The 11,806-nt window shown below is 30.9% G+C and overlaps 1 protein-coding gene across 1 annotated transcript; it reads right to left on the reverse strand.

Annotated features, from left to right (window-relative positions):
* Window positions 1–3,320: 3,320 nt before the first annotated feature.
* On the reverse strand, window positions 3,321–11,256 carry LOC107447819 (uncharacterized). Its single transcript, XM_087159344.1, has 4 exons — window positions 11,098–11,256; window positions 6,647–6,764; window positions 5,430–5,551; window positions 3,321–3,573 (listed from the first exon to the last, which is right to left on the reverse strand). Exons 1-4 carry the CDS (start codon window positions 11,134–11,136, stop codon window positions 3,454–3,456), a joined length of 399 nt encoding a protein of 132 aa, XP_087015470.1. The 5' UTR covers window positions 11,137–11,256; the 3' UTR covers window positions 3,321–3,453.
* Between the last annotated feature and the right edge of the window lie 550 nt (window positions 11,257–11,806).

The raw sequence follows: 11,806 nt of genomic DNA on the forward strand, positions 1-11,806 counted from the left end.
TTGGATATGATAAGCTCACCGGATATAAAATTAGTCACCCTCAGAAAAACTTCGAAAAGCATAGTTTAATTTTGTTTCGCTTATGATTATTTTTTGGTATTTTTCTTATGAGGAATTTGGCCCGCTAAGTTGACCAAAACCAGCAGGTTTATTTTAATATTATTGATCATCAGGTGTAACCTTTCAGTCAACATCCTCATGATTTGAGTATGCTGTTGGTGTGTGGTGTCAATACCCCTTTCCTTCAAGAGGACAGCAACAAAGCTCTTATGGCTGGAAGAGTAAAGAGATTTAGTGGCAGAGAAAAAGAAGAGTAGAGAGATCTGAGTTCAAAGCGCATGCGCGAATATTTTCCAGCAAATTGCAAACAATTAGAAAATAAGGTTAAAATTACGGATAACATAATACAGACGCTTTGCTAATTCTCTATTATGTGATTGGATCTATGAACAATCACTAACGCTATTACATCTCGATTGGTTTGTAAAATCACATAATTTGAGTTGAATCTCATAAGGAATCTGTGAGACATGTTGGAACAGCCTATAAGCCAACATTTGGTTAAATCAAATACTCAACAAGAATGCTTAATGTGGCTGCGACGCAACTGCAAAACGTCGTGGATTTGCTTCCTATGAATGGAGGAAGATGTAAATTCGAGCAGCGAAGTTAAACGGTAATGAAGGATACTTTTTCAGATATCCCTAAGGATGACAAATGTTTATACTTTTTAAAGTTTTTATTAAAAAAATGATGTTTTTGTCTACAGTGGGCCTGCGGTATGGGGTTTGTAAATAATAAAATCGGTTATTTAACTTTTTGTTACAATAAAGCTAGTAAAAACAAAATGGAACTAATTTAAGAAAAATTAAATTTTTTATAAAATTAAACTAAAATTAAAATTTGTTAAAGCATTAATTTTTCCTAAATTTTTTACTCTGCAAAATTTAATAACATTCTCATAAAACGTGGAAAAAATTAGTAAATAAATTTATTACTTCACCAAGTTTAACTTTTTGAATAAATAAATGCTTTTTTTTTTTATACTAACCTCCATTTTTATTAAAGAGAACTTAATGTGGATATCCCCACAGCCTAGCGTCCAAAGCAACTAAAATCTGCCTCTCAGGAGATAATTGCTCATTCAAACTTATAATAGATTAAATTTAAAAAAATGTAAATCAAAAGTGAATCTTAAAATATGTGATAAAATATTTAATCCCACATAATTCATCTCACATTTAAACAATGAATAAAAATAGTCCAGAGTTAAAGAGTCAAACACAAATAAAATTAAATTTTTTAAGATAAAAACCTTATATTATAATTTACTTTTAACAATCTAGTATGGGTTATCATTTACCTGAATATGAAAGTGCAGTTTAGTAAATCAGCTAAAATTTACAAAGACATTTTGACTAATAAAAACAGACTTATTTTAACTATCCATATTATTTCCCCTCTATCCAACTAAATAAGAATGTTGATATTCATAAGTATTAAGTTCAAAACTCATAATTTTATAATATTAATTATCATTAAACATTAATATCGATCAAAAGATCGATTTCCTTCTGAATACAGAGCAAGGAGAATAGGGAACTTGTCCCTAGAATTGGGAAAAATGTAATTGATTACAGTAATCAATTACTTTGTAATCAAGATAACATTAAATGATTATTTTGTCATAAAATTGCAATTGTAATCAATCTTAGTTGTAATCGCAATTTTATGTAATCATAAATCAATATTATACTTGTATCGTTGTTCATATCCGGTTGTAGTTTTAATTGAGATCTTAAATTGTGATTGCTTTTAATCATTAATAAATTTACAATCGTTAATTATTATTGCTTGTAGACATTTATAATGAAGTTAATTATGATTGCATTCTGCCTAAGTGTATTCTCTGTATCCTTTACCTGAGAAACTCTTATCGTTTGAGTAAATGAAAGAAATTAGGAAACTATTTTCGACTATCAGCATTCGCAAAAATGATTTAAATGAATGCTTTTTTTTTGCGATGAGATTGTCCTCAAACCCTAAAAGAGATATCCAAAAGAGGTTGAGGTATGTAGCTATGTAGAGTTAATAACAACGTGAATAATGCAGAAATAAACGCTCAGAAATGGACATACTAAAGTTTAGGTTTTATAAATAAAACCTCCATTACACCAGTACATTACCGGAGTCAAGTATCACTGGACTGGCAACGATCAAGAAGGGAGTGGATGACCACTTTGATCAGATTGTGAAGGAACCGAATGTGTGCGGCATCGGTCCTCGTTAACCTGTTCTATCTTAAAGTGCTCAACTTCACGTAAAGCCTGTCGGGCTAACAAAGTTGAGGAGCCATCAAATCATCCTCAGGGATGTTTCCCAGACCGCCGCCAACAGTCCATGTTGTAGCTCTGGTGCGACGTAAATAAAGTACTGCTACTACAAACCAGAACCTTCCTCAGTATCTATTTAAACAATGATGAATTTGTGTTCTTATTTTTAGAATCGAAATTATAGTATGTCCATTTCTTTTTGAGCTTTACTCTTGTTGTTTTTGCTTCATTCTGAGAGAGGTATTTTTAATAAAATCATATTCATGGGCCAGTAGTTTGAAATAGAATTTTTTTTTGTAGTGGACTTTAATGCCATTAAATTGCAAAACAATTCCGTCAAAAATAATGGATTTCTTGAACCTGTCGGCTATTCGCTTTAAAGCACTTGTAACATAAAAGCCATAAACCTGCGATCTAAGTCTCTGGGCAACCCCGGACAAAAAAAGATGGAAACAGAGGTCTTGTATGATAAAAAAAAATTATGCGCGTTGCTGTTCTTTCCTCTTGATGAGGCCCTGATTATCGCCTAGGCCAAATACGCATGGGCCATGGGCCCACAATTTCTGAGGGCCTCAAAAATTAGTAAAAAGTTAATGAAAGGTGGGCTAGCTTTGTGTTGGTATAAGTATTAAATAAAAAAATAATCCCGCTAATCAGCGGTTTTTAGCAAAAATCAATGATTTCAATTGTTTGTGGCCACAAAACTACTTTTATTTTGACATAACATTATTTTGTTGTTTTATATTTTGCTCTAATTTATAGATACGTAAACTGTATCCCAGAAAAATAATCTTCAATTGTCTGCTTTCAAACTTTCTTAGAATGTTTCTCTTGAATCATGCAGTTCAATAGATTCTTTTCCATTGTTAGGACTACTCTTTAGTAATTTAATTTCAAAATATTTTGTAAGGGGCCCGGAAAATTTGGTGGACTTTGGGCCTGAATTTGTCTTGATCAGTCCCTGCTCTTGATATTAAAAAATAGATACGTATTTAAAACAAATTTTATAAATCTAGTGAACAATAATTTTACAATTAATGAGAAGGTTAAAATCTAAGAATATATATACAATCAACACAACCAGTAAAATTACAATCGAATCACAAGATATAAATAGTTGCTATCCATATTTTAAAAAGGATCCATTCGTCAGAGCACGTAGTATCTTCGGCCTTTCTTGAGCTTTAATTGGAATTTTGATGTCTTCATTCTTCTGACAAGTTGAATTGATGTATTCAGTCTGGAGAGAGTGATGCAAATATTACAATATATAATAATATTTCCAATTTTTAGAAGCATCTTAATTGATAATTTTAAGTTGGCTGTTTGACTTGTGTATTTAAGAGAAGCTTCTAACGTCTATTCTTTGCATCCATGTCAAAATTGAAATAATAAGGGGCAAAAATTATACTTAAGCGAAAAAAAAAAAGAAAAAAGCAAAGCTGTCAAAGCTTAATGAACCACTAGTGAAGAAGACGGTACTGAAAGCTCATAAACTAGCTTTATTTCTCGAGGAAATTGAAAAGAGTTGAAAAATAATTTTTCGAAACACCTCTAGATTTCGGCTCGAAATCTCACTGGTTTCCATGTTTTTTCTACTCGTTTTTCTAACAAGAGATTCTAAAATTTCGATACCGTTTTTGTCTTTTCCTTTGCTCTTAAATATTATTTCGCGATCCCTGTAAGAGTATTTTCTTCATTACATTTTTGGAAAGAATTCTAAACGTGCATATCTATCTATCTACCTATACAAGGGTATTAAGAATTGCATAGTAACCATTGTCAAATATCATGTTTTCTGATAATTATTGTCGAAAATTGCATTCCATGAATTAAACTCATAAATAGCTGTTTTGTCAACCAAATTGGGGTGTTCTGCAAGTTAGCTAATTCAAGCTAAGATAAAGCAGCTTGAATGCATTTTCAGACAGTAGGCATACAATTGACATTAAATTAACATAATTCAGATTTATAAAAGAACTGGTATAAAAGCGCTAGGATAGAGAGTCCATAATTAGGATGGAGCAATAATTAATAGGATCCATAATTAATAAGGAAGCTCTGCAAGCTACGGACAAGAATTTTTGGTGCCATTGGTTCGTATGCAATTCTCTATCCCTTTAATGTGCCCTACCTGTCTTTCATGTTTGTAACAGCTGAGCTGAATTGGATTCTTGTAATTCGAGAAGAAGTGGAGTGATCATGCTTAATTATGTAATTCAAATCATATTTAAGTAGCGTGTGCGTCGAGCCTGATTGGCTTCTGAATTGACAAATGCCACGATTTACCTGCGATGACGTTACTTGCAGGCATCCGATTACGCAGCACATCTTGATACTACTTCCTCTTGTACCGATCGTGATCGATACATCACGATTTAAATGTCTCCATAGAATCTTAACGCTTTTAAAAAAAAAATACCCTAAATTAGATAAGTTTGGTCTTAATAAGTAATTTAGTGTTCGGCGAAAAGGAAAAGATGTTAAATAGGCTGTCCTACTGTTAATTAGCTAGAATTAGAGTTCCACTATATAACTTTGGTTAGATGTTAGGAGCTCTAGTTCCGCATGTTTCGAAGAAATATGATAAAAAAAATATTAAGAAGAAAATGGAATTTGATGAAAATTTACAAAACAAGCAATCAGTTATAATACGCTGGTAAATCATTTTATTGGATGGTCTAAGGATGAAGCCCACGACAGTAATAGCCACTTTTACTTCAACTTTGATGTCGTAAGTTTTGTTATCTCTACAACTGGGTACTTGCAACTCGAAAAGTGAAGAGATTATGCCTAACCATGAGATTTAAATCAGATATAATTGGATACTTGCAAGTGATGTCAAGTGTTAAACCTGATTTACCTACGATGACGTCACTTGCAGGTATCTAGTTGTCGTGCGTACCCCTTCCACTTCATGGCTAGATTAATTCATAATGAAAATAGTACAACTACAATGCTTCACTTTGATTTGGAGATCAAGATTTGAGTTGAACTTTTATACTTGTCAGAAAATTATGATGCATATAAATAGCAACTAAAAATAATTAGACCTAAATTTATAACTTTCGCTTAGGACCATAATAATATAATTACCTCATCACTTCCTTCTTTGTGTAATACCTGCGATACACATTCAAGACCTTCCAAGCAAGGACAAGACATCAAATACATATCTCCTATGTGAGATTTAGCGTTCTCAGGTTGGCATGAACATCCTGAAATAATTATTTTTACTACAACAATTACTATTAAACAAATATGTCATTGCCAGTAAGTAGCGTACAGGGAGGAAGCATAGGGGCCCATCAAATCGACAAAAACGAATAATAACGACAAAAACGAATAAACGAAAAATTTTAAATTTGTTATTAATTGTATTATTTATGACTTGATATAATTTACAAAAAAAATTTTTTTTCCCGCTGTTGATAATGACAAAGGACATAGGTCATACAGGCACCTGAAGGGCAGATTTGTTGGCCACTCTTTCAGGAGCACCATATTAGGTGGGCCAACGTTTCTCTCACAGTAAGGACAGATAGTACACAGAAGGAAAGAACATGCATGCCTTGCCCGGGATTCGAACCGAGAATCTTTCTGATGCAAGGGCAGTTCCCTAACCCCTGCACAGGCCGGTCGGCTATTTACAAAGAAAGTTAAATTTGTAAATTTATGACATTAAAATGTTGAAGAGATCGATCACCTATGAAATGTAAATATTCTTTAAATTTGAGAGAAAAAAAGAATATTATGTTGGATATAGTTACTTTTTCCTATAGAACAATTCCAGCTTTAATTGACATTAAAAAATGAATTTAAAATTTCATAAATATGCAATTTTCCATCGTTTTTTCAATTGAAAAGGATATTTTGCTGATTACACTCCTCTTTTGAGGGGCATCTAATGTCTATCTACCTAAAGAACTCCCTTCGTCAATTGTGCAGTCGGTGTTTATGGCTACGAGGTGTGGAGTAGGCATTTAGGACAGGTTTTAAGTCAGGTGAGTGAGAGAAGTATTAAAAGCTAAGATAAGCGTTTTTTTTTTTCTTGTTTCCAGTGCAGAAAACGTTCCAGACTGTATCGGGAGGAGTTTTTAGGTTAGATCAGCGCCTTTGCACTCCATCGTTGCTTGCAGAGAATAGTTAGAAATTAAGATTGATCGAAAGTAAATAAAAAGCATTCACTGCAAAATTTATTAAGAAGCTTCCAATTTGATATAAATTTTCTTAAAGGATTTGTTTTGATAAAATTATTCATAAGTTTTTCTGATTGCTAATTGAAAACGTGAGCTGAGATTTCAAGCCATTACCTTCACATCCCATAGATCTGCAACTTCCTACCATAGAAGTTAGTGTCATGCAGCACTCATTTGAATGGCAGTGATCGGATTTTTGACATGATTTTCCACTCACCGCTAACAGATGCACCTGGAATATAAATAAACTGTAATTGTGCAACAAATTGGTTCCAACGTGGAAACCCGTAATAAGAAAAAGGAACACTAGTGTTTACGGGAAATTTTGTCAAACAATTCACTGTTTGATGACAAATCTATTGAATTCTATCACATTGTTGTGCCACTAAGAATTGTGTTGAAATGTTTTTATGTCCCGATCATTAAGACACGGTTCCCAGTAGATCACCGAAGTCAAGCATCACTGACCGTAGTCAGTGATGCTTGACGGGTGGGTGACCACTTGGATCAGCCTGCGTAGGGACCGAGGGCGTTCGGTATTGGTCCTCGTTAAACTGTTCTACCGTAAAGTGCTCGACTTCATGTGCAGGTCGTTGGGCTACCGAAGCTGGGGTGCCATGCCCTCTGCAGAGGATCAAAAATGTGATGGCATGTCTTCGGATTATCCTCAGGGATGTTTCCCAGACCGTCGCCAATAGCCCATTGTGCAGCTCTAGTGCGACGTAAATGAACTACAACAACAAAATGTTTTTCTTTTTTTTTCTTTGTCTATTACAGAATTCGTTTGACGGTTGCTAAACAATGGATTTGTGTGAGAAAAAATTTCCTACTAAACACTACTAGACATTTCCTTGTGAGTCTATAGGTTTTTATTAAAAGCCAATTTTCGGCATCGGAGTATATAAGAGCAAATCTTTCGAATGCTGCCGTGTTTTCTTCAATAGTAGCCGTAGAAACCGCTCTAATATTACGTAAGCACATAAGAAAATGAGGGAGTTTGTGATTTGCTTATTTTATGCATAAGACTCTAAAATCCCCGTATTTTAAATTTATTTAATGCAAATAAAAAATGAATAAATTCCAATTAATTTTTCGAAAATCGAACTTAGAAAATCAAACCTTAATGAGAAGTGCATAGATAGCATGTAACCCTTCGAAACTGAATAGTTTTAAATAACGAACACACATTTTATTTATTTATTTTAAATTGATTGAAATAGAATTCACCGTGGTAAAATAAGAGGCGCAAGCTAAAAAAAGAAAAAAAGAAGAAGAAAAAAACGCAGCATATTTTTTTGGTTAGGTTTATGGTTAATTTTTTTTCCAAATAAAAAGAAGATACGCTAGCATTAGTTTAGAAAAATAAATCAAGCATTAATTTTAAATTTGATGATTATTACTTGAAAATCATTTTCTTTAAAATACAGGATTGTTTAAATGTTGTTACGACTATTAAAAAAGGAAATAAAATAAAAAATACAGAAAAAAAAAACGAAACACTAAATAGCTGTGAAAGAAAGAAAAAAAAATCATAAAAAAATAATGAAATCCGTAAAGATTAATTTTAAGAATAATGAAGAAGAATAAAGTAAATTTGCTATTCATATTTTGCCAATATAAAATAATTTTTTGACAACGCAATTGTAAGGCAATAGAAAAAGACGGCCTCAGTTTAAAATTTCAACGCATTATTTTTTAAATAGGCACAATTTTCATTTCTTAACCAAATTCGTATTGAAGCACTGTATACATAAAGTGCTAAAAGGTTACTTTTACAGTGTGTCCAACTTAAAGCCATCTTGATTTTGTACCATAACTGGACGCAAAGAAACTTATATATTAAGAAACTTATCCGGACTTATATATTAAGAAAGTTTATGAATAAACACATTATTACAAGCAGTAACTCATTTCCTGCTCCGCCTCCTATGGTATATAAGGTCAACCACGATCTTGGTTAAATGAGACACTCAAAATAATTGGGCTGTATTTTATTTCAATTAATTTATTCATTTAATTATTATATTTATTCATTTTTTTTGTAAGGTAAATATCATCTTTATTAATGCAAAATAAAATAAAAATTAAAATGGCCACAAAAATTTACTTTGAATTATCTTATTCTATTTTTTTTTTCACTTACAGGATTTTTAAAATGGGGAAATGGGGCGCGAAGGGGTCAAATACCTCGAGAAAATCTAAACCTAAAATGCAGGAACAAAAATCTAAAAATATAAATATAATATTTTGAAAAGATGCATTCAATAATACCAAACTTGACCCCTTTCCGAATAAGGCTATGCTCCCTGCTGTTTGACATTGTTTAAGCTATCATAACTTGAATTTTGTTACATTTACTTTACCTTCTTCATTACCTCGGTTCTTAGCTTCTAAAAACACGCTATAAGGAAGTTCATAGTTTTACCTTCACTAAAACATTTGTGGATTTAAACTTTTTGGGCAGAAAATGTAATCGATGCAGAAAATGTAAGTTATTTGGTTAGAAAACCACATAAGAAGAAGTGGTTTTCGGAAAATGACGCTAAATCCTCATGCTCGAAAAATGTAACTAGATTTAAATATTATATAATTCAGTTATTCTGAAAAAAAAAATTTCTTTTGACTTAGTAGTTCTGTGATCTGAAGCTTTTAAATTTGTATTTACTTAATACTTTTTTTTTAAAAAAAATACGGTCAAGAACGTGCAGGTCCACGCATGTGTACCTTGGTACGACGCATGGTGAAATTTATGATAGCGTATTAGTCAAGAGAAATCTCATAGTATTATAAGTATTCAATTTTATATCTATTTAATAATATTTTTTGTGCATCTTAATTAATTGTTTTATATTAAGATGCATACATACAGTTAATAACTTTTTGTGTTTTTTTTCTCGCCATAATTTTGAAATTTTACCTCCCAGAATTAAATATTTTTTCATAGCTAATAGAAGATTCTTTTCAATAATTATTTATTTTGAGTCGTTCACATAAATAAAATAGTTTTGAAACTGAGATTTTAATCAGTAATGCATTGGTATTGCATCTCATTGTAAAAAAAAATTTCGTATTTTTAATTTTTTTTCTTCTAAATACTTATTAAATCTATTCATCATTGTATTTAAATAGACCATCATATAACATTACGCATGTTTGTTCCTATTTTAGTTGCAATTTAACATTTGTTGTTGTTGTCGTCGACCGTTAAGGCAGAGGGGGTGCGATTGTTCTTGTTTATTAGTGGCGCCATCTATGGCCAAAAAATTAAATATTTGAAATATTTACATTATTTTACTTCGTTAAAACATGAGGTCGTTTTTGTTTATCTTATTATCACTTATGGCAGTAAAAGAGAAATTCGGAACAGTAAAATATTTTTTTCCATATTTCTTTATACTTCAGTAGTGAAGAGGTTAAATTACAGGCTACTAAAGAAGGATGGTTATCATGTTACTCGACTTCAATTTTTCATTGCTTCTTAGAATATTGAATATTTGTTTTTGCTTATAAAGAAATAGATAAAACAAAAGCATGAATCACTGCTAGTTTCTTTATTTATTTTGGCTCAGGTTAAATAGATTAAAAGGCAAATGAAAATTTAGAGTTTTGCTTCATATTATGTCATTCACATTCAAAAAGAATTTTTCTTATATTATCCTTAGTTTTGAAGCTTAATACTGTACTTTCTTGATTTTTCATTTATTTATTTTTCTATAGCTATGTTGCACTAGATTCAAATTATAAAAAAATAATTTTTTATTTAAACGTTCATACCTTATACAAATACAATTTAGCACCGTTTGTGCGGTGAATATTTTTTTTCTGTTATTCTTATACTTTAAAATTGATATTTAATATTGTTTATTAAATCGTAAAATTTTATCTGGTGGACTTAAAATAAGGTAAATTTCGAAACCTAAAACAGTAATTAAGTGACACATACTTTTAAATGTTTAGTACTTAAAAGCATTTAGAAAGTATGGTGCTTCTTATTAGTCCCGTAAATATCTAATACACGACCACTAGGTCTCACAAATCAACTCCTTTCCTTGGAACTAATATAAAACAACGGTTTTAAGTTTTAAAATTTTACTTTTAGGACTTTCAATGTGTTCTTCATTTTATCTAAGCACAAATAAACAATATAAAAACCAAGTTATTATTATTTTTTAACACAGATTTGGCAGTTATAAAGTAACAGTGAAAGTTAAAATTTTTGTCTCGTATTTGCTCCGTATTGGGCAGGTAAATTGATGCTATAAATATTTACCTCAGAAAACAGAAATATGTAAATTGCTTAATAATAATAAATACTTAAAGGATAAAATCGCTTCGTAAAGTAATTTTTCTCAATATAAGGTATAATTTTTTTTTTTAAAAAAAAAAGGGTAAATAAAAATAACTACAAGAAGGGAAAAAATTCAACATTACCGAAATATAGTTATTTATTATATACTTACGAGATACGAAATATAGTTATTTATTATATACTTACGAGATACGAAATATAGTTATTTATTATATACTTACGATATACGAAATATAGTTATTTATTATATACTTACGAGAGTGGTGAGGCAGATAATAAACAAACAATATTTCATTAGAATATAAGTTATGCTTCCCCAAATTTATTCGCGACCTTGATATCTGACTGGCACAAGCATAATTTGGCGCCGAAAGAGAATAACACTATCACAGACACAATAGATAACAATGATAAGAATAATATTGTTCTTCACTAATATAATCGAATGATATGATTTGGGTTATTTTTCTTTGACGCAGACAAAAAAAAATAATTTTCAGTCCCTTTTCAGCTTTTAATATTTACTAAAGACCATTTACCACAAACCACAGGAATTTACACAAAAGAATTTTAATCCGGACTACTACTTAGTTGTTTCCATTCTTAGAAGACAAAGAAGGTTACAAACTAGTTTTTTTTCACTCTATTGTAAAATCTAATCAACTTTCACTTCCACTTTGAACGGTATGCAATTTACTAACGAGTTACAATTGCACTAATATATGTAATAAATGCATGAAGTTCATACTCTCAAAAGAAACATGTTTTATCGAATTTAAAAATAATTACAGAATTATAAATAATTGCAAACTTCTGTTAATCGAATGATATGATTTGGTTCATCTTTCTTTGAGGCAGATAAATAAAAATAAAAAAAACTCAGTCCCCATAAACTTTTAACACTTACTAAAGAGTATTTACCAAAAACTACAAGAATTTCTAAGCGAATTTTACCCTGTGCTAAA

Source organism: Parasteatoda tepidariorum, chromosome 3, assembly GCF_982258835.1.
Source record: "Parasteatoda tepidariorum strain Cologne lab strain chromosome 3, Ptep-v5.0, whole genome shotgun sequence".
Taxonomy (NCBI): domain Eukaryota; kingdom Metazoa; phylum Arthropoda; class Arachnida; order Araneae; family Theridiidae; genus Parasteatoda; species Parasteatoda tepidariorum.

Bases quoted from the DNA above. Each gene is read 5' to 3' on its own strand.
- LOC107447819 (XM_087159344.1), bottom strand. From the start codon at position 11,136: ATGAAATATTGTTTGTTTATTATCTGCCTCACCACTCTC. The intron at 6,765-11,097 runs GTAAGTATATAA...TTTATATTCCAG, and splicing joins TTATCTGCCTCACCACTCTC to GTGCATCTGTTAGCGGTGAG. The intron at 3,574-5,429 runs GTAATTATATTA...CACTCTCTCCAG, and splicing joins ACAAAGAAGGAAGTGATGAG to ACTGAATACATCAATTCAAC.